The following is a 23,830-nucleotide window of genomic DNA, read 5'->3' on the forward strand; positions in this document are numbered from 1 at the left end:
TTGACTAGTCTTCACCAATTTTACTTTGTTTCTGGTGATAATTATCTTTTCTATCTCTACTTTATACTTATGTTAAACATACTGCAATACAATACTATATTTGTATGACAAACAAATAAACAAATAAACAAATAAACAAATAAACAAATAAACAAATAAACAAATAAACAAATAAACAAGTAAACAAGTAAACAAGTAAACAAATAAACAAACAAATAAACAAACAAACAAACAAATAATAATAATCAGGAGGAGGCCATTGCATGTACTACTAAAATGTAGTTTTTCTACAAAATATTCCGAAAATGAATGGAATATCCAGTACAATCTGCCATAGTGGAAGACTCCATATACCTATGATTTCAGTAGATAAACGAAGGCTTTGATATAATCCATGCCCATAAGGTTGCAAATTTAATCCAAGCTTAGAATAGGGCAGAGTTTTTCAATCTTAGTCATTTTAAAATGTGTGGATTTCAATTCCCAGAATACCGCAGCCTGAAATAGGAGTTAAGATATAAATCCATATATCTTAAAATAGGTTGGGAATAAGGCACTAAGGAAATTGCCACATGTTGTTCAGATGCTCATCCCATGGTATAGTTTATCACAGATCTAGCACTTTTTATTGCAACAGTCTATTCTTCATTCTGCATTAAGCAAACATGACAAGTTTTTAAAGTAAGTGTTTATTTTTATTCATGTTTGGTAATACTATAAATTATCGGCATTATTATTCCAGCAATCAGGATCATGAAATAATCTTCTCTTTCCTCTTTAAAAATCTATTGTTGTATCTCTTAAGAATCAGCTATTATCACAAACAGATCACTACCCAACAGCGAGAAGCATGAAGTAAATGTTATTTATTTATTTATAGGGGGAAAGAAAAAATGCAATAAAATTCTTTATTGGCCAAGTGATTGGACACACCAGGAATTTGTCTTTGGTGCATATGCTCTCAGTGTGCATAAAACAAAATATACATTTGTCAAGAATCATGAAGTACAAGACTTAATTATTGTCAAAGGGGCCAAATAAGCAAGGAGGAAACCATCAATATTAATAAAAATCTTAAGGATACAAGCAACAAGTTACAGTCATACAGTCATAATGGGTGAGCAGTGTAGTCGGGCAGTAGGAAAAGCAAGTAGGATGCTTGGCTGCATAGCTAGAGGTACAACAAGCAGGAAGAGGGAGATTGTGATCTTCTTATATAGAGCGCTGGTGAGACCCCATTTGGAATACTGGGTTCAGTTCTGGAGACCTCACCTACAAAAAGATATTGACAAAATTGAACGGGTCCAAAGACGGGCTACAAGAATGGTGGAAGGTCTTAAGCATAAAACGTATCAGGAAAGACTTCATGAACTCAATCTGTATAGTCTAGAGGACAGAAGGAAAAGGGGGGACATGATCGAAACATTTAAATATGTTAATAAGGTTCAGGAGAGAAGTGTTTTTAATAGGAAAGTGAACACAAGAACAAGGGGACACAACCTGAAGTTAGTTGGGGGAAAGATCAAAAGCAACGTGAGAAAATATTATTTCACTGAAAGAGTAGTAGATCCTTGGAACAAACTTCCAGCAGACGTGGTTGGTAAATCCACAGTAACTGAAGTTAAACATGCCTGGGATAAACATATATCCATTGTAAGATAAAATACAGGAAATAGTATAAGGGCAGACTAGATGGACCATGAGGTCTTTTTCTGCCGTCAGTCTTCTATGTTTCTATAAGTGGGAGGAAATGGGTGATAGGCATGATGAGAAAAAACTAGTAGTAATAGTAGTGCAATTTATTTATTTAACTTATATGCCACCCAATCCTGTAAGACCCACTCCCTCTTTGTAGGACTTTTCCCTCTTTTGTCTGAAAGAGGAGCTGAATCACCAGGCTGATCCCTTCAGCTCCTGGGATATAAATTTACGAGCACTGAGGTGGATGCTACTTGCTGCTCTTATAGCTGATTTCATTGCGCTCTCAATCCAACCAAAAGGGTAAGTTGTATGTTCTCCTGCAAAGTACACCCTACCTTCATTCTGAAACAGAGCCTTGAGAAAAAAGCTATACTGGTATGGGGTAGGAAAAGCAAAGGCCCCCATGAAGAACTTGTCCAGGGCCCATTTGTGAATCACGTGCCTGCTGCACACACTTTCAAGATAATTCTTGGAGATGTTGTGGATTTTTGAAATATCACCCATAACTACATCAAGACATTCCTCGTCACTAAGAGGAGCAAAGAAATCAGCGTCGTCGTGCAGGGTGTAAGAGACCAGGAGCACCCCAAGTCCACCAGGGAAGTCATGACTGGGATAGTAGACTAACCGTGTTGGGAGATCAGTGATGGATTTGCCACCTCGGATTCCTTCCCTCTCCCAAAATTTGTCTGTGCAAGCTAAGGCAATTTTAGTAGCACTTGTATAATGCAATGAGCGCAGAGCATGAGCCTTTAAATGGGAAAGAGGGGGCTGGAATTGGATGAGCCGTGTGGTTTTTGCCGTCGCTGTGACAAGGACATAGTCAGCAATGAGAAATGATGAGTCATCTTCAACCTCGTCCTTATGGAAAAACACCTTCACTTTCTTGCTGGAGCGAACGATCTTCTCCACTCTGCTGTTTAAATGGATTATCTTGGACATTTCCTGATAGAAGCGGTTAGGCAGCTGGTCAAACCCACCTGTGATTTCCTCAAAACTGAAGCAGTTGAGGTAGAAGGAATAGGAAGAAAGAAAGAAATGAAAGCATAATCAGAATAATCAAGCAAAGTCAATGAGAAAGACAGGTTCACTTAAACACTACGTTACAAACGTAACTTCAGCTGGAGTAAATGGGGCCAAATTCACTTAACAACTGCCTTGCTCAGCAATTGAAATTTTGGGTTCAGTTGTGCTCCTAATTTGAGGACTACCTATATTTAGGAAGCTGTCTGAAAGCCATTAATTCTTGAAGGAATTCTCAACAATTCTGTTCCATCGTCTACCTAACAGCTGCTGAGATATTTTATTTATTTATTTATTTATTTTACTTTATTTTGTCCAATACACAATAATACACAATGAAGGTTATAGAGGATTTAGTAGAGAAGAAATACGAGATATAGAAGAGACTGTAGGACAAGGGATGGAAGACACTCTAGTGCGCTTATGCACGCCCCTTACTGACCTCTTAGGAATCTGGAGAGGTCAATCGTGGATAGTCTAAGGGTAAAATGTTGGGGGTTAGGGGATGATACTACAGGGTCCAGTAATGAGTTCCACGCTTCAACAACCCAATTACTAAAGTCATATTTTTTACAGTCAGGTTTGGAGCGGTTAATGTTAAGCTTGAATCTGTTGTGTGCTCTTGTATTGTTGTGGTTGAAGCTGAAGTAGTCTTTGACAGGCAGGACATTGCAACATATGATCTTGTGGGCAATACTTAGATCATGTTTAAGGCGCCGTAGTTCTAACCTTTCAAGGCCCAGGATTGTAAGTCTATTTGAAGAAAACCATCATATCTCTCTTCTCAAGGCCAAACATGTGAAACACCTCCCAGCCATTCCTCATAAGGTTCCTTTCAAGCCACTTATCATTAAAATTGTTCCTCCACACCGGGGGTGGATTCTGGATTCTGCTACTGCTGGTTGTGCAGAAGCAAAAACCAAGATGGCGGCCCCTCTGGGCACATGGCAGGCCTGGATAGCTGCCAGTTCCAGCCACTCAGGCCACCAAGTTACTAATGGTTCTATAGAAGCGGTCCAAACTGCTAGGAGCCTTCCTCTGCTCTGGACATTCTGAAGTTTGTCAATGTACCGTATTTTTCAGAGTATAAGATGCACCTTAGTTTTTGGGTAGGAAAATTGAGAAAAGAACCTGCTTACCAGGTATTCATCTGGCTAGCGTCCTTAGCAGTGTTCCCTCTAATTTTTTTGGGGGGTGGGCGGAAAAGTATAGTGTCTGAGCGGCAGTCCCTTCGGGACTGGGCGGCACAGAAATAATAAATAAATAAACAAACAAACAAACAAACAAACAAACAAATAAAAAACCCACCCTGTTTTGCCTTAAGAGGATTTCAAAATAAAATACTGTACTGTGTGTCTATAACAGTGAGCTCATAATAGGGCAACTCTATCAATATCAAAATGCCACTTAAATAGTTGAGCTAGTTTCAAACTAGATTTTGATTTTCTTTCTTTCTTCCTTACTCCCATTCTTTTTCTTTCTCTTTTCCTTCCTCTCTTTTTTCTATCTGTTTCTCTCTCTTCCTCTCTTCCTTTCTCTCTCCTTCCCTCTCACTCTTTCCCTCTCAGCTTCTGGGCAGGTTTGGAAAACTCTGAGTTGATGATGATTTTTAAGTGAGCGATTGCTCACTGCTCAGCTTAGAGGGAACTATGGTCCTTAGTATGGTCAGTTTCAGCATATTATTCTATCCCCTGGTTAGGGCTTTAAAAAAACCTTATTTGGAGAGAGTAACAATCAAAGAGCTTGCGAGCCAGTAAAAGCTGGGAACATCATTAGCACCATTGTTAGGGCTGGAAAGAAACTTATTTGGAACAAGTTAAAGCAATGAAAAAAACTGCAAAGACTTTGGGCTTGGAAAACATTCTTTGCAGACAGTAACAATGAAAGAACCTGCAAGATAAGAGCTGGGAATATTATTGGCACTTAGCTAAGGCTGGGGGGGGGGAAGCTTTTAAAAAAAGCTGCATTCAGAGTATAATACACACATGAATTTTCAGCCTCTTTTAAGGAGGAAAAAAGTGTGTCTTATACTCCTTAAAATACGGTACTTTCAAAATTGCAATGTCTTGCTTGTAACCTGATCAATAAGTTATCTGTGTGCGAACACTGTTTCATAGCAAACGAAGATAACACAAAAATCCTCCTACCCATCCTCATCTGAAAAGGCTATGTAACCCAGGACAGAAGAAAAGAATGATAGATAGTATCCGGCGTCTTCATTCAAAAAATCTCCAATCATCTCTACTGCTCCACTGCTCAGATTTCCTTCCTTAATTAAATATTCCTGTTAAAGAAAAATTGGAATTAGTGTGTGGGGGGGGAGGATACGAATACAGTGGTACCTCTACTTAAGAACTTAATTCCTTTTGTGACCAGGTTCTTAAGTAGAAAAGTTTGTAAGTAGAAGCAATTTAGAAGCAAGCTCTCTACATGGGGCTACCTTTGAAAAGTGTTTGGAAACTTAAGATCGTGCAGAATGCAGCTGCGAGAGCAATCATGGGCTTCCCTAGGTATGCCCATGTTACACCAACACTCCGCAGTCTGCATTGGTTGCCGATCAGTTTCCAGTCACATTTCAAAGTGTTGGTTATGACCTATAAAGCCCTTCATGGCATCGGGCGAGAATATCTTCGGGACCGCCTTCTGCCGCATGAATCCCAGCGACCGGTTAGGTCCCAAGAGTTGGCCTTCTCCAGGTCCCGTCAACTAAACAATGCCATTTGGCGGGACCCAGGGAAAGAGCCTTCTCTGTGGCGGCCCCGACCCTCTGGAACCAGCTCCCCCCAGAGATTAGAACTGCCCCCACCCTCCTCGCCATTCGTAAACTCCTTAAAACCCACCTTTGCCGTCAGGCATGGGGGAATTAAAACATCTCCCCCGAGCCTATACAGTTTATGTATGGTATGCTTGTGTGTATGTTTGCTTTTAATAATGGGGCTTTTAGTGTTTCTTTTAAATTATTAGATTTGTTATATATTGTTTATTATTGCTGTGAGCCGACCCGAGTCTACGGAGAGGGGCAGCAAATAAATAAATAAATAAATTTTTTCCCATAGGAATCAATGTAAAAGCAAATTACATGTGCAAACCCATTAGGATAGAAATAAAAGCTTGGAATTTGGGTGGGAGGAGGAGGAAGAAGAGCAGGAGGCCAGTTGAAGAAGATGAGGTGAGGTGAATCAAAAAATCCAAAACTTTAAAGCTTAAAAAAAAAAGAGGGACTCTGAGGTGGTGAGGAGGAGCATGAGCCTCACATACATCTAGTGTGAGGCTGCCTCCCATACACTGCACCAAAGAGAGTAATCCAGGAGGAATGGCAGGAAACTGGCCGGGCCTTTGTGCCGCTCTCAAATTTCCTGGAAAATTTTTCAGGGTTCTGGTTCTTAAGTAGAAAATGGTTCTTGAGAAGAGGCAAAAAAATCTTGAACACCCGGTTCTTATCTAGAAAAGTTCTTAAGTAGAGGCGTTCTTAGGTAGAGGTACCACTGTACCTCCTTTTTAAACTACATCTAATTTTGTAGAAGAGCAGGCAGAGCTGTGGGGTGATAGTGGAGTTAAGGATGTCATCCAGAGGTGGGTTCTTGCCGGTTTGAACTGGTTCTCTAGAACCGATAGTGAGAATTCCCCACCCCTCACCTGCCATTCACCAACCAACAGCGATGGCCAGCTGGACATGCTCCTGAACGGGTCCTCCATCTTGAAAGCTGTCCACCGGAGCCAAATATATATAAAATAACCTACTACACATGCACAGATGAGTTTAACCCGGGAGCAATAGGGGCAGGAACGTGAGCAGTGATGGGCTGCCACCGGAACAGTCAGGTGCTCCGCTCTGCTAAGGATTTTCAGGATGCACTTGCAGCTGCACATCCCCGACATGCGCGCACATGACCCTTTCTTTTGAGACTTTTTGGATTCTAGACTTTTGCTGCTTCAGCTAAATTGACATTTGCCCCGGGAAATACCAACAGAAAATATATTGACTACACCAGACAGACAGACAACTTTTAATATCAATGCAAGAGTGAACTTTCTTTTTCTGAATAGGACTGCCTGTAATATTTCTAGGAACATTATCCCCCCCCCTTTTAGGGGAGAGAGGATACTCCCTGGTGGAGGGGAGGGGTGAGTTCTTATTTATGGCCTTGGCATTTTAACCTTGGTTAAACACGGAGCTGAGCCCAGGAGATTGTCAATGTTTCTCTGCTCCCTACAAGGAGTCACTTGTGCGCCCCCTCCTGCTCCCTACAAGGAGTCACTTGTGCGCCCCCTCCTCAAGAAGCCTTTCCTGGACCGAGCCGTACTTAATAACTACTGCCCAGTCTCCAACCTTCCCTTTATGGAAGCACCTGACTTTGTGTGGTTTCTCAGGGTTGGTCCACTTCCCCCTGCTGCTTAATATCTACATGAAACTGCTGGGTGAGATCATCCAAGGGCACGGGGTGAGTTACCGTCAGTACGCTGCTGATACTCAGCTGTACATTTCCACCCCGTGTCCACTCAGTGAAGCAGTGGAAGCGATGTGCCGGTGTCTGGAGGCTGTCAGGTTCTGGATGGGTGCCAACAGGCTCAAGCTCAATTCAGATAAGACGGAGTGGCTGTGGGTACTGCCTCCCAAGCACATGTCCATCTGTCCGTCCATTACCCTGGGGGGGGGGGGGGGGCGAATTACTGACTCCCTCAGATAATGTCCGCAACTTGGGTGTCCTCATCGATCCATAGCTGACTTTAGAACACCATCTTTCAGCTGTGATGAAGGGGCCGTTTGCCCAAGTTCGCCTGGTGCACCAGTTTTGACCTTATTTGGACAGGGAGTCTTTGTTCACGGTCACTCATGCCCTTATCACCTCGAGGTTTGACTACTGCAATACTCTCTACATGGGGCTACCTTTGAAGAGTGTTCGGAAACTTCAAATCATCCAAAATGCAGTCACGCGACCGGTTATGGGCCTCCCAAGGCATACCCATATTTCACCATCACTCCGCAGACTGCATTGGCTGCTGATTAGTTTCCAGACACAATTCAAAGTGTTGGTTATGACCTATAAAGCCCTACATGGCATCAGGCCAGATTATCTACAGGACTGCTTTCTGCCGCACGAATCGCAGCATCCGGTTAGGTCCCACAGAGTTGGCCTTCTCTAGGTCCCATCAACTAGACAATGTTGTTTGGTGGTTCCTAGGGAAAGAGCCTTCTCTGTGGAGGGCCCTCTAGAATCAAGTCCCCCCAGAGATTTGCACTGCCCCCACCCCCCCTTGCATCTGAAAATGCACTTTGCCGTCAGGCTTGGGGTCAGTAGACCCCAACCTTTGCCCAGTGAATGTGCTGGGTGTGGTAGTATGTACGTTAATGCTTGATTTTTAAAAGTTTAATTTTTAACAATAATTTTATCTCTATTACTTGGACCTAGAAATGCTTACATATTGTATTTTTGTTATTGAGATGTTGTGAGCCGCCCCGAGTCCATGGAGAGGGGCGGCATATAAGTCCAACTAATAAATAAATAAATTAATAAACTTCCTTTTTGTGGGAATACACAGTGAAGGGCTACCAAACTTTTTACTACCACATCGTGGGCATGGCTTATCCAGGATACCCTGCATTTTCTTTCAATATCTGTCACTGAAAATTGGGTGCTTTGGGTTGGGGGTTCCATTTTTGCTACCCCATTGCATCCCCCCATCCGGGCAGCAGCCCACCCCTGGGAATATATATATGTAGGGGCCTATGAAAACATTAAGAAGCCATTACGAAAGCAAACAGTACAGAAGCATACTTTCACCCCTGGGAAAGGATAAAATATTAGGAAGAGGCTTGGGCTGGCTATTCTCTGACTCCCTGGGGGAAATGAGGATGGGAAGGAAAAGCTTGGTATTATTATTTATTATTTAATATTAAGTGGATAATTACAAAAGAAATGGCGATATTAGTTAAACAAAGAGAATTAAGAGACTTCAACGAAATAAAAACTGCAGCACTGGAAAGCGCTCAAGCGGTAGTGGTACTGGGTTGGAAACATAGAAACATATAAGACTGACGGCAGAAAAAGACCTCATGGTCCATCTAGTCTGCCCTTATACTATTTCCTGTATTTTATCTTACAATGGATCTATGTTTATCCCAGGCATGTTTAAATTCAGTTACTGTGGATTTACCAACCACGTCTGTTGGAAGTTTGTTCCAAGGAAAGAGTCTAAAAAATGGACATTACAGAATTGGTACTGGTACATGGTGGATCACATTCATTTTGAAATCATGGGAATAAGATTAAACAATTTTGATGAAAACAAATTGGAGAAGCTGATGGTACGATGGAATAAGGTGGAAGATTATATGTTGAGTAGGATTGGTGACGAAAATGCGAAAAATAAACTCCAATCACTCTTTGAATAGTAAACAAATGCAAACTAGAGCTAAGGAAATAAAAGAACATAAACTAGAAAATATTTGAAACCCCCTAATTGGTGGTGGTGGGTATTGTCAGTCAGGTGATGGGCACATGCACTGTGCACTGTTTTATGTTTGTTTTATGTTATATACAAATGTGCAAAACCAATAAAAATATTATTTAAAAAAAAGAAGGAAAAGCTTGGAAGATTTGCTTAATGTAGCCTATCCCAATAAACCCACTACCCTAATATTTTTGTAGTTCCTTAGTCCTCCTTCATTTGGATTACCGCCATGCACTCTTAACCAGGTTGCTCTTAAATTCACTCTTAGCAATGCAATTCTCTTACCTTGGTGGAATACGAGTCATATTTCATTTTCAGCCTCGTGCAGTTTTTTGTTGTCTGGCAAAGGACGTAGAGAAGAACAAAGAAATCTGTAAAATTCTCCAAGCTGGGCTTTATATGGTCTCTACTCTCAGTACAGTAGTACCTCTAGATACGAGCTGCTCCACATGTGGGTATTCCAAGTTACGAGCCACGACAGGAGTGAAATTTCTGTTCGACGCCCGAGCTCAAATTCGGGATAGGAGCCGAGCTTCCACTAGGTGGCGCAAGAATCCTTGCTTCTGGTTATCTCGGCGGGGGAAAAACAAAGTCTAAAGGCATTCGTTCGAGATCCGAGTTGATCGACATACGAGCTCGGTTCTGGAATGAATTAGACTCGTATCTAGAGGTACTGCTGTATTCTAGATGGTTTCCAGGCATACAATACAGATGGTTCTCAACAGTAGTGGCAGTACTGGGCTGCAGCATGGACGGTCTGATATGCCATCCCAGCAGGGAAAATGGAGATACATATGCATCTCTGCATCCCTAACGCATGTACGTGCACACCTGCATGAAATTTGGCTTCTGCGCATGCACAGGAAGCAAAATCTCGTGCGAGGACCCAGGCGCATGTGAGATTTCACCGATATTCAGTGGTTTTTGGCTTCTGCACATGCTGAGTGAGCATGGCCATGGTGGGCGTGGCCTAGTCAGCCTCCTACACCATGGCACGGGAGGATGTTTTTGGCCTCCCTGGGCTCCAGATGCTTTTGTCAAGCTTCCGGGAGGGCAAAAACTACCTCCCCAGGCAACAGAGGCCCTCTGGAAGCTGGAAACGGCCCCATTTGTGTCCTTCCTGAACTTCCAATAGCCCAGTTTCTTGCCTCCACTGAGCCTCTGAGCCTTACACTTACCTGCACTTAAATGAGCCATGTGGGATTTGGAGGTTCTTCAAATTGCACAGAATCTTAGCTAGAAGTTCTCCTGAACCCCTGCAAACCCCAGCAGCCCACTCCTAGATCTCCTCCATGGGTCAGCCTAGGGAGGGGAGATGCGATGAACATTTCCCACAGCACTTTATTGGCCATGTTCTTTGCTAGCAGAGGTAACACAGGCTGGCCCTTTGCTATTTCTGCTACATGACACTGGACCAGATTATCTCCGGGACCACCTTCTGCCGCATGAGTCCCAGTGACCGGTTAGGTCCCACAGAGTCGGGCTTCTCCAGGTCCCATCAATGTAATTTGGCGGGACCTAGGAGAAGAGCCTTTTCTGTGGGGGGCCCAGCCCTCTGGAATCAGCTACCCCCAGAGATTTGTACTGCCCCCACCCTCCTTGCCTTCCATAGAAGTTTAAAGACCTATCTCTGCTGCCAGGCTTGGGGCTATTAGTCCCTAACCCCCTAGCCGACAAGTGTAGTATGTCTTGCTGTGTGAATAGGAATGATTTTAAATGTTATTAGAGTTTTTTAAAATTTTTAGCTACATTAATTGGATTTTTTAGATATAGAAACATAGAAACATAGATTGGCGGCAGAAAAAGACCTCATGGTCCATCTAGCCTGCCCTTAATTCCTGTATTTTATCTTAGGGTGGATATATGCTTATCCCAGTCATGTTTAAATTCAGTGTCTGAGGATTTACCAACCACATCTACTGGAAGTTTGTTCCAAGCATCAAATAATATTTTCTCACTTTGCTTCTGATCTTTCCCCCAACTAACCTCAGATTCTGCCCCCTTGTTCTTGTGTTCACTTTCCTAAGTGTTAAAAACACTTCCCTCCTGAACCTTATTTAACCCTTTAACACATTTAAATGTTTTGATCATGTCCCCCTTTTCCCTTCTGCCCTCCAGACTATACAGGGTGAGTTCATTAGGTCTTTCCTGATATATTGTATATTGTTTTGATATGTTGTGAGCCGCCCTGAGTCCTCGGAGAGGGGTGGCATACAAATCCAATGAATGAATGAATGAATGAATGAATGAATGAATGAATGAATGAATGAATGAATGAATGAAATTTCCAGGCTGATTTCCAGATTTAAGCACCTCGCAAGCAGGGCCTTGAGTTTGCCATCCCTGCTATAAAGTCATACCTACCCTATCCAATACACTCTTGTAGAGCTCTTCAGCAGATTTTCCCAACTCACTGGGATGCATCGGATATCCAAACACATTTGGATTTTCATCCACAGCTGCCACACTTTCTCTTCTATTTCTGAACAAATACCAGGCATTTTTATTCGACACAACAAAGGGGTTTAATGGCAGACTGAACTTCTTAATATATTCATGACAAATTCTGGTTGGAAAAAAAATGCAAAAAAAAAAAGAGTCACTTCAGGTTAATTAACTAGAGATCACAATTCAATGTTTAGCTGAAATCTTAACAGTACTTCTAAACAGAAGAATGGTGACGAGGACAGAACACTAGGAGTCAGGCTTTGTCCTCATTCTTGTGTACAGAGTGCAGGGATTGAAAACTTAACAGTTTTGGCTAGTTTACAACAATGTGGAAAAAATACCTGTGATCGAAGCCCAACATCCTTTTTACTTGCATCCCACATATGCTGCACTTTAAAAGAGATGGACTTTCCATTACGTAGTCACATGCCATGTTTTTGTGGATGCCCCTACAATGCGAAGATTGGAAAAAATCTAAAACTGAGAGCACATCTTAGGGCAGTGATGGAGAACCTTTGGCATGGGTGCCACAGGTGGCATGTGCAGCTATATCTGCTGGCACACGAGCCATTGCCCTAGTTCAGCTCCAACGTGCAAGTGTGTGCCAGCCAGCTGATTTTGGGCTCACATAAAGGCTCTGGGAGGGAGTTTTTGGCTTCCAGAGAGCCTCCGGGGGAGAAGTGGGAGGGCATTTTTACCCTCCCATGGCTCCAGGGAAGCCTTTGGAGGCTGGGGAGGGCAAAACATGAACCCACTGGGCCCATCAGTTGGGAAACAGGCCACTCCTATCCTCCATAGAGTCTCCGGGGAGTGGGGGAAGCTGTTTTCACCCTCCCCAGGCATTGAATTATGGGTGTGGGCACTCACACATGTGCAATAAGGAAAGATTGTGCTGCCACGAGGTGTCTCTGTTAGAGGCGAGTCAGAAAAAACTGGGCCTGTGGGTGGTTCCAGCAATTTTATACTTCTCTGACTTGGACACGCCTCTGACGAGTGAGTACAACCCATCCTGACTGTCGACTCCTCCCTCCAAGGAGAATGCTCTTCTGCCACCCAAGAGAAAAAATGTTTGCCGTCACTGTTTTGGGGAGTTTAAAAGCCCTAAGAGCTGGGCCAGGAAGAGCCAGAAAGCTAATTGGGCAAGTTGGGCAATTGAATATCAACAAGCATGAGAAGAGGATCTGGATAAAATTGTTGAAAAGATCCAAAAAGACAGGGAAAAATGGAAGAGAGTTTTAGGAAGAGAGGAACAAGTGATGAGAGAAACCCTGAAAGCCATTACTGAAGCCAGAATACTAGAAGGGTGTGTGTGTGTGTGTGTGTGTGTGTGTGTGTGTGTGTGTTATTGGTTTTATAGCCTCTTTATTACCTGTGGGCCTTAGGTATGCGCATCGCTCCCAATTCCACATACCAATCTTTTTCGCGATGAGTCTTTATCCTCCCACCAACACGGTCACTAGCTTCTAAGACATGAACCTAGGAACAAATATATTACAACAGCTTTTCTTGCCTCCACCTGCCTCTTCCTCTTTGACCAATTGCTATTCCCCAAAAGTAACAAACTCCAGATTTTTCTGGACAAGCAATGTTTTAATTGATAAAAGAATTCATATTCAAATGTATGTGGGAAGCATACAAGCAGCACTTTTAACAGTTAGTTTAATCTATTAGAATACAGTAATCCCTCGCTACTTCACGGTTCATCTTTTGCGGATTCGCTACTTCACGGGTTTTCAAAGGGGACTTAAATCCATTAAATCCATTGGAAATTTTAAATCCATTAAAAATTCATAAAATGTTTCTATAGTACTACTGTACAAGAAACTGGTAGGATATCACATGTAGTTCCAGCTGAGAAACATTATAGAATGACTGTTTAATGCAAAGGGTGGGTTTTAAAAGTCCAAACACTCGTTAAATACATTAAAAAATATATTTCCTCTACTTCACGGAAATTCGTTTTTCACAGGTGGTCTTGGAACGCATCCCCCGCGAAAAATGAGGGATTACTGTATTTCCAATTGACTAAGAAATATGGAGACATGCCATCCACAAGTAAATCTCTTAATTTGTCGAGATTTTGAATCTTATCAAATACCAAATAACATTGAATGTAGTTTATTAAATATTTATTGAGACACAGAACACTGTTATCTATAAGTTTTCAAATACCGCGAATGCAAAATTTGATACTAGTTATAAAAAAATTTGTTTTTTTTTAATAAGAAGCATGCATTAGGAAGGGTCAGTATCATATACTCAAGCCATGTATTTGTCAAAGTGTGTGAGACATTGGCAGTGTGGATTTAGTTCATTGCTTAGCCATCTCCTTCTATATAAAGCAGTGGTTTCTAAACTGGATGTAATTAACACATAACCTGGAAGATAATAAACAACATGGTAGCTCAATGGTTTTTTCCGGTTCCGGCGGAGCAGCGGGAAAGAAGGAGGGATGCCGCTGCTCCGCTGGACTACGGTGATAACAACAACAATATAGGTAATTTTGAATTAGTTTGAACGCCAGTGTGCATGTTCAGTGAGCCGAAAGTTCCTTGTCTCGGTGTCCGGTTCCTGTTTAGCGTCCTCTCCTTGGTTTTGACATGGGAGAGTTGAGAGCTGGGAGCCCCGATCAGCTGGGGCTCGGAAGATGGCGGCCGCTGTGGAGCGAGCGAACTTGACAGCCAGGCAGACCGAGATGCCGAGCAGCTGTGCGCTGGGTGCGCTCGGAGGACCGACCATTGCGATAGGAGAGAAGAGACTGAAAGGAGACCAAAGGAGGAGGACTGGTAGATCAAGGTCTGGTGGTGGGAGAGTTTTTACAGACATGGACGCCCCCCTCCCTAGTCTGGGGGGGGGAGAGAGAGAGGTGCTGAATGATCCTTGACTTTTGAATAACCTCTGCCCCTGAGAACTTGGCACTTTGAGAAAATTGGCACTTTTGAGAAACTTGGCACTTTGAAAAACCTGGCACTTTGAAAAACTTGGCACTTTGGGAAACTTGGCACTTTGAGAACTTTAGCACTTTTGTTAATTGCTGCTGACCGGATTTCCTAAATGAATTGAATTATTCATTATTGCCTATGTTTGTATTTTCTGTATTTTATTGTTATTTTTATTCAGTTTTAATAGTGTTTTTAATATTAATATTGTTATTAATTGCTATTTTTTATACTCTACTAATTTAATTACTTTTTAACATAATTGGGGTTCTTTATAATGAGTGACTGGGGTACATATACGTGTGGGTATGAATGGAATGATTGGTATGATTGGGGTGGTGGGGGTGGGTGGGGTTATGGTATGGATGAGTTGATTGATAGTAGTGTGAATGATAGATTTGGCCCACCTGATGCTCGGGAGACAGGAGAGGGAGGGGCACCGATCTCTGGGGTGGCAGAGGGTCGGAATATTCCTGTGTTGCTGGGAAGAGGCAGATATGGCGGGGGCCACAGAGCTAGCCATTCCAGGGGAACGAGGGACCGTTGCTTAATAACGGTCCCTTGTTCTGGCTCCGTGAGCCCAATCTTGGGTACTTGTGATGAGTGTAACTCTGGCCCTGGGCTCAGGTTGCTGCTGCTTAACGTCAGGTCGGTGGTAAATAAAGCTCTCCTCATCCGGGATCTGATCCTGGATGAGGAGGCTGACTTGGCGTGTATTACTGAAACCTGGCTGGGCCCGGAGGGAGGTGTTCCTCTCTCTGAAATTTGCCCAGCCGGGTTTCAGATATGGCATCAACCTCGACCCCAGGGAAGGGGGGGAGGAGTGGCTATTATAACCAGGGAGAGCCTTTGCCTGCGTAGACTCATTGCTCCAGAAATTGCGGGTTGCGAGTCTCTCTTGTTGAAGTTGGACTTAGGGGTCCAGGTGGGCTTATTTCTCACGTACCTGCCTCCCAGCTACCTGTCAAAAGCCCTGCCTGTGCTACTCGAGGAGGTAGCCGGGTTGGCGGTGGAGTTCCCCGGACTCATTGTCCTGGGGGACTTCAATCTGCCATCGCTCGGTGAAACCTCTGGGTTGGCACAGGAGTTCATGGCCACCATGACAGCCATGGACCTGACTCAAGTAGTACAGGGTCCGACTCACGAGGGAGGGCACGCACCTGATATGGTATTCCTTTCTGAGCAATTGAGAAATGGTCTGAGACTAAGGGGCTTAGAAGCATTGCCTTTGTCATGGTCAGACCATTTTCTACTACGGCTTGACTTCCTGGCTCCAATCCTTCCCCGCAGGGAGGCGGAACCAATGAAGATGTTCCGCCCCAGACGCCTGATGGACCCAGAGGGCTTTCAGACAGCGCTTGGGGTTATTCCAGAGGCACTCATCCACAGTTCGGCGGAGGCCTGGAATACGGCTGCTGCGGAGGCTCTCGACCGGATTGCGCCTTTGCGACCTCTCCGTGGCACTAGACCCCGTAGAGCCCCATGGTTCAACGAGGAGCTCCGGGAGTTGAAACACCAAAAGAGACGTCTAGAGAAGCGATGGAGGAAGAGTAGGTCTGAATCTGATCGAACACTCGTAAGAGCTTTTATTAAGACTTACAAAGTGGCGCTCAAGGCGGCAAGATGCGCGTACCATGCCGCCTTGATTGCATCAGTGGAATCCCGCCCGTCCGCTCTGTTTAGGGTGACCCGCTCCCTTCTTAACCAGGGGGGAGTTGAGGAGCCCTTGCAGAGTAGTGCTGAGGAGTTTAACATGTTTTTCGCTGATAAAGTCACTCAGATCCGGGCCGACCTCGACTCCAATTGTAAAACAGATTCGACTGACAATGAGTCAGTCGAGGTGACTGGGGCACGTACTTGTCCACCTGTCTGGGAAGAGTTTGATCTGGTGACACCTGATGAAGTGGACAAGGCCATTGGAGCTGTGAGTTCCGCCACCTGTCTACTGGATCCGTGTCCCTCCTGGTTGGTTTCGGCCAGCAGGGAGGTGACACGGAGCTGGACCCAGGAGATTACCAACGCTTCCTTGGGGAGGGGAGTTTTTCCATCACTCTATAAAGAAGCGCTCGTGCGCCCCCTCCTCAAGAAGCCCTCCCTGGACCCAGCTGTCCTTAACAACTATCGTCCAGTCTCCAACCTTCCCTTTTTGGGGAAGGTTGTCGAGAAGGTGGTGGCACTCCAGCTCCAGCGGTCCTTGGAAGAAGCCGATTATCTAGGTCCCCAGCAGTCGGGTTTCAGGCCCGGTTACAGCACGGAAACCGCTTTGGTCACGTTGATGGATGATCTCTGGCGGGCCCGGGACAGGGGTTTATCCTCTTTCCTGGTGCTCCTTGACCTCTCAGCGGCTTTTGATACCATCGACCATGGTATCCTTTTGCACCGGCTGGAGGGGTTGGGGGTGGGAGGCACTGTTCTTCAGTGGTTCTCCTCCTACCTCTCTGGCCGGTCGCAGTCGGTGTTAGTGGGGGGTCAGAGGTCGACTCCTAGGTTTCTCCCTTGTGGGGTGCCTCAGGGGTCGGTCCTCTCCCCCCTGCTATTCAACATCTAGATGAAACCACTGGGCGAGATCATCCAAGGACATGGGGTGAGGTATCATCAATATGCAGATGATACCCAGCTTTACATCTCCACCCCATGCCCAGTCAACGAAGCGGTGGAAGTGATGTGCCGGTGCCTGGAGGCTGTTGGGGCCTGGATGGGTGTCAACAGACTCAAGCTCAACCCGGATAAGACGGAGTGGCTGTGGGTTTTGCCTCCCAAGAACAATCCCATCTGTCAGTCCATTACCCTGGGGGGGGAATTATTGACTCCCTCAGAGAGGGTCCGCAACTTGGGCATCCTCCTCGATCCACAGCTGACATTAGAAAAACATCTCTCAGCTGTGGCGAGGGGGGCGTTTGCCCAGGTTCGCCTGGTGCACCAGTTGCGGCCCTATCTGGACCGGGACTCATTGCTCACAGTCACTTATGCCCTCATCACCTCGAGGTTCGACTACTGTAATGCTCTCTACATGGGGCTACCTTTGAAAAGTGTTCGGAAACTTCAGATCGTGCAGAATGCAGCTGCGAGAGCAGTCATGGGCTTACCTAGGTATGCCCATGTTTCACCATCACTCCGCAGTCTGCATTGGCTGCCGATCAGTTTCCGGTCACAATTCAAAGTGTTGGTTATGACCTTTAAAGCCCTTCATGGCACTGGACCAGAATATCTCCGAGACTGCCTCCTGCCGCACGAATCCCAGCGACCGATTAGGTCCCACAGAGTGGGCCTTCTCCGGGTCCCGTCAACTAAACAATGTCGGTTGGCGGGCCCCAGGGGAAGAGCCTTCTCTGTGGCGGCACCGGCCCTCTGGAACCAACTCCCCCCGGAGATTAGAGCTGCCCCTACTCTTCCTGCCTTCCGTAAACTCCTTAAAACCCACCTTTGCCATCAGGCATGGGGGAACTGAAACATCTCCCCCTGGGCATGTTTAATTTATATATGGTATGCTTGTGTGTATGTCTGTTAGTATATGGGGTCTGTTTTAAATCTTTAAATATTTTAAATTTGTCAAATTATTTATGATTTGTTTCCACGTGTTGTGAGCCGCCCCGAGTCTTCGGAGAGGGGCGGCATACAAATCTAAGTAATAAATAAATAAATAAATAAATAAATAAATAAATAACATGCTAAGTTTCATACCATTAAAGGTCTATAGCTTAGCAGTTCAAGCTCAAGCGAAGCAAAGCTAGCTCCTATCACTTGCATCAGCTCCTGCCAACTTAGCAGTTTGAAAGCATGTAAAAGCAAGTAGATGGATAGGTATCACATAGGTACCTTATGCAGAGTCCGGAAGGAGTTGGACAGCTATCAAATCAAATCAAATCAAATCAAATCAAATCAAATCAAAACAAAACAAATCAAAACAAATCAAATCATCAAAACATCAAAACATCAAAACATCAAAAAATCATTAAAAAATCATTAAAAAATCATAAAAAAATAAAAAAATAAAATAAAATAAAATAAATAAATAAAAAATGTGCATGTGGGAAAATAACAGTGTATTGTAACAGTGTATTTCGACATATGCTCTCTGCTGTGGTGTGATATCATCAGTAGTGAGTTTCAATCACCTTCACTACTGTGAATGCCCTCGCGCAGCACTTCTGTACATGCACAGGACCTTCTGCACATGCGCAGATCATTTGTGATGACATCCGGGCATCTCCTGCAGCCACCACCGAACAGCAGTGGCTCTTTGGTTTAAGAAATAGAGGCGAGCACTGCCTCCTAAAGTCATTCAAAACTAACACTCCCCACAACACCCAGGAGGGTAATGGAGGCGTTTGTGATTCCTTCCTTGTGAGTTGAAAATCCAATTTGGGACCACCATTGCAAACTACTTGTTATAAAATAACACAGTCTGGTTTTGTTTAGTTTTGTTGTTCTGTTTTATTTTTGTGGGGATAATGGTTTTAGTGGAGGTTGGGGAAAGGGATAATTGGGCCAAACAGCTTAAAAACCACTGGTGTAAAGTTTGAATTATACGACCTATCTTCTACTCTTGGAGGTCATGTTGAGATATTACACTGGAACACAACATTTTTAAATATCTCTCCCACCAGTCACCACAGGTACCTCTCCATATTGTTGAGGGTTGAGATTGAAGACTGGTCTTTTCCCATCAACACCATTACCTGATGTCCAGCGTCTTTCATTAATTTGGCAGCAGTGAGTCCACTTATTCCTGCCCCAACAATCACAATTGTTTTTGGCTTGGAAGTCTTTTCTAACCCATTCCTGGCAATATTTAATAACTCCTCATAGTTAGGGTCCTCAAAACATTTCCTCCAATCTTCCTGTTCATTGGCATGGTTTTTGGAGACCCAGGTGGCCGTGAGAAGTGGTATGAGTGACAAAATTGCTAGGAAAAAAAAGCCAAGTTTGATTAAAGGATGAAGGATGGGAGACAGCAAATGAAAATATGTTTGGCCAGCTTTCATGAGTCAGGCATTTAATTTTGAACCCATGGATTTTTTTCTGGAGAAATTTTCATTCAGGTAAGTAACCATATGGTGTTAGCTCAACAGTTGGGACAGCTGGTCAATTGAGTGGACATACAGCATGAACAATCTCTTTCAAGTAGCTTAAAGAACCAGTTAACAAAATGTCTAAGGAAGAACATCAAAATACTTTTTACACTCATAATTGATAATAACGGGTCTCGTCGACTCAGCAGTGTCAGCTGGTGGGCCCATGGGGGAGGAACTTCTCTGTAGCCAACTACCCTACAAGGTCCAAATTGGCTGCAGTTTGCATGCAGAGTTGGACAAATACAAACTGACAGGGTGGATAATTTAATAATTATACTTTTAAACATTGGCTTAAGTGCAAAGGAATTGGGCACAGAATGACTAACCCTAGTCACTTTCGGAGAATGGGGTGGCAGAAAGAAAAAATTGGAATTTTAAAAACTATAAGAGATGTATTGTTAACAGATACAGAGTTACCCTTTTATTATTGGGCAGAGGCTGTTAATACAGCTACTTATCTGGTAAACAGAACATGGAGCTCAACCATAAATCTAACTGATTGTTGTCTGCTCTCTTGGAGAACCTAGATAAGAGGCATGGGAAAAGGAGTGGGGCCCCATCTGATGGAGCCACGAGCACCAGGAGTGGAGAAGATGTGAGGAGTTCATCGGGATCGGTGGACTGGTTGCAGAGGGAGCGCCTGGAGCGACGGGCTAAGCGGAGGCGCAAGAGACAGCGCGAGAGCCAGCCAGTCTCGTGCTCGGAGAATGCGGACAATGACTCATCTCATTGGGGTGAGTGCCTGGTGCCTAGACACCGTTGGTCCCATCCAAGGGGACCTCGCAGCAGGTAACGGGCCAGTAAAATTAGAACACGCAGGGTTCACAGGGCCATTCGCACACGCACAGCATCACAGGTGTGGCGGAGAGGGCGCAGCCGGGTGCTAGCAAAGCGGGGCAGCAGAAGAAGGGACATGTCTTGGGACAGCTATGAGGCATCTGTGACAGAGTCCTCTGACCCGTACGAGGGTGATAGTGATAATCCCTTACCGCCTGGTCTCCCGAACACTCCTTTGAGTATGCACATGTCGCTGGCTCTCAAGAGGAAGATTTGGCAGGGGGCACATGTGGACATTTTCAATATATTGTTACCAGAGAAGTCCAAAAAGGAGAAGGAGAAGGATGACAAAAGGGGTCTGGGGACTCAAAGGACACCAAGATGGACAAGGGTATATTGGCATGGGCATATGCTTTTTTAGCATATCATTCGGTAGTGGTGGAGAACGATGTACATGAGCTCATCCTTTACATGAACATGATTCTGCGGGCATATCATGAGTTTGGGGGAGAAGCATGGAAGCTGTATGATGAGACATTCCGTAGATTCATGGCACATAACAGAGCATGGCCTTGGGATATGAAACACACCGACATATGGCTTCAGGCCACACAGCAAGCGGCGACCCTGGCAGGCGGGCGGACACCCACCGGACACCTACTGCTTACTCAGGCAAAGGAGGCTACCCTCCCTCACCCAGTTGTGGGTTCAGGGACCCAGGGTCAGGGCCAGCGCAGCGGGGTGGGTCTGGCATTTCGGAACCCAGCGTACTGTTACAAGTATGGGGCAAGGGGGGCCTGCACACGGGCACTGTGTAGATTTCATCACACCTGTGCATTGTGCAGTGGAAAGCACCCCACCATGTCTTGTTACAGGGCCAGGGGGGGCGGTGCCCCCAAGGATGATAGCAGCCTCCCCAAGCCCCAGCAGGACGGAGCTCGGGGTAAGGGGCCCAACGCCCGTTAGGCTGGACAGACTACGGGATAGACTTACCGGTTATCGACCCAGGAAAGGCGCAGAGTTTTTGTTTAAAGGTTTCTTTGAGGGCTTTAGGATTCCATATGTGGGGCCTAGGAGAGCCAGCTTGGCGGACAATTTGAAGTCAGTGTCAGGCATGGGGCGGCCTGTGGTACATGAGAAAATTATGAAGGAAGTGCGGGAAGGCCAGGTGGTGGGCCCCTTTCCTGAGCCCCTGCTGGCCTTCTTGCAGGTGTCCCCCTTGGGGGTGGTGCCCAAGAGAACAGCCGTGGAGTTTAGGCTCATACATCATCTGTCCTTCCCCTCGGGGGATTCAGTCAATGACCACATCCCGTAGGAATTGTGCTCAGTGTGATACACGTCTTTTGATGCTGCGGTAGCAATGGTTCGGGACTGTGGAGTAGGGGCGCTGATGGGAAAGTGCAATATCAAGTCAGCGTTCTGCCTCCTGCCAGTTTGCCCAGATGATTTTGACCTCTTTGGTTTCCAGTTCGAGGGTGGTTTTTTCATAGACAGGGCCCTACCGATGGGTTGTTCGGTGTCGTGCTCATTGTTTGAGAAGTTTTGCTCGTTTCTGGAATGGGCCCATGTAACGGGCATGGGGTGCAGGTAGAGGCGATTTTAACGCAATTTCGAATAGATCATTAGATCATTCAGGGGGGAAAGAAACAAGAAAAAGAAAAACATTTTTCATCGAAAAATGAAATCTGAGCTATTGTTAAATTATATTTGGAGGGAAAGACACCCACAAACTAGGCAATATACATTTTATTCAAACCCCCATAAAGTATGGACAAGAATAGATATGGTTTGGGCCTCAAAAATAACTTCAGAACAAATAAAAGAGATTGAGATAGACATAAATATATGGGCTGACCACAATCCATATATCTGAAAAGTAATAAGAAACACCCAAATTGGCAGATGAATAGAAATATTATAAGAGCCTCACAATATAAGGAATGGATAGAAAAAGAATTAAATATTTTTTTTGAAATAAATAATAATTCAGAAACCTCTCCTCAAAATTTATGGGACACAGCAAAGGCGTATATTAGAGGATTAACTATTTCCTCTACAGCGAAGGTAAACAAAGAAAAAAAGATACAATATGAACAATTAACAACAGAATTAAAACAACTAGAGGTGTCATCGCAACAAAATGTTAAAAACAAGGAGATCAAGGGAAAGATAGAATTGGTTAGGCACAAAATTAAACTTATAGAACAAAGACAAATAGCAGAAAAGATTAAAAGAGCTAAACAACACTACTATAAACCAGGAAGATGGCTCACATATGAATTAAGAAAACATAGACAATCAAAAATAATTAAAGAGCTAGTAGATGAAAATGGAATAGTAAAATATAATATAGATGAGAAAGCAAAAATAGTACAAGATTTTTATAAAGAATTATATAAAAAGGAGGATACTAATGAAGAAGAGATTTTTAATTATTTAGACTCCTTAAAATTACCACAATTAACCGAAGAACAGCAGGAAAGGCTGGATAGTCCAATAACAATTGAAGAATTACAACTAACTATTAAAAAGCAAAAAAATAACAAAGCAACTGGGCCTGACGCCATACTGGCTGAATGGTATAAAATGGATAGTGATGTAATAACAAATAATATGTTGGAAGTTTTTAATGAAAGTAGAATGAATGGCAAAATTCCTAAGTTTTGGTTAGAATCTTTAATAACTCTAATTCATAAAACAGGAACCGATAAAGAAGAGATAAAAAATTATAAGACCATATCATTATTAAATGTAGATTATAAAAAATTTACTTCTATTTACGCAGCTAGACTTAAAAAGATTTTAAATGGGAAAATACATCAAGACCAAAATGGGTTTTTACCAGGAAAATTAAAAATAATCTTAGAACGATTATCAATACATTAGAATATTATGAACAACATATTGGAAAGCCAGTATCATTAATGTTTCTTTGATAATGTGAATTGGACTTTGATAAAAATGCAATTAAGTAAAATGAGATTTGGCACAAAATTTGTAAATTTGATTGATGCAATATATGCAAAACAAACAACAAAAATTATATTAAATAATGAGCAATTAGAAAAATTTGAAATATTTAAAGTAGTACGACAAGGTTGCCCGATTTCACCCTTATTGTTTATTTTATCATTGGAAGCTTTATTGATAAAAATAAGAGCTGACCAAAAAATAAAGGGTCTGACCATTGGGAAAGAAATATATAAAGTTCAAGCATGTGCAGATGATTTAACCTTCATTATGGAAGATCCCATCACAGCAGTTCCAATGTTGATACAGACGATTGAAAAGTACGGCAAAGTTGCAGGGTTAAAAATAAATAAGAGTAAAACACAATTTATAGTTAAAAATATGATGGAATTTCAAGAAAGAAAACTTGCAAAAATAACAGGTATGAAAATTGTTAAGAAAGTA

The 23,830-nt window shown here is 43.6% G+C and overlaps 1 protein-coding gene across 1 annotated transcript; it reads right to left on the reverse strand.

Annotated features, from left to right (window-relative positions):
* Positions 1 to 1,890: 1,890 nt before the first annotated feature.
* LOC139159387 (L-amino-acid oxidase-like) lies at positions 1,891 to 21,254 on the reverse strand. Its single transcript, XM_070736707.1, has 7 exons — positions 21,113 to 21,254; positions 19,244 to 19,470; positions 12,995 to 13,101; positions 11,542 to 11,743; positions 9,463 to 9,516; positions 4,872 to 5,008; positions 1,891 to 2,698 (listed from the first exon to the last, which is right to left on the reverse strand). Exons 1-7 carry the CDS (start codon positions 21,252 to 21,254, stop codon positions 1,891 to 1,893), a joined length of 1,677 nt encoding a protein of 558 aa, XP_070592808.1.
* Positions 21,255 to 23,830: the final 2,576 nt, after the last annotated feature.

This window comes from Erythrolamprus reginae, chromosome 2 (assembly GCF_031021105.1).
Source record: "Erythrolamprus reginae isolate rEryReg1 chromosome 2, rEryReg1.hap1, whole genome shotgun sequence".
In the NCBI taxonomy this organism is placed as follows: domain Eukaryota; kingdom Metazoa; phylum Chordata; class Lepidosauria; order Squamata; family Dipsadidae; genus Erythrolamprus; species Erythrolamprus reginae.

Coding starts and splice junctions, on each gene's coding strand:
- LOC139159387 (XM_070736707.1), bottom strand. CDS start 21,254: ATGCACAGGTGTGATGAAATCTACACAGTGCCCGTGTGCAGGCCCCCC. Junction 19,471..21,112: donor GTCCCTGAACCCACAACTGG/GTGAGGGAGGGT, acceptor TTTTTTTCCTAG/CAATTTTGTCACTCATACCA. Junction 13,102..19,243: donor TGAAAGACGCTGGACATCAG/GTAATGGTGTTG, acceptor ATTTGTTCCTAG/GTTCATGTCTTAGAAGCTAG.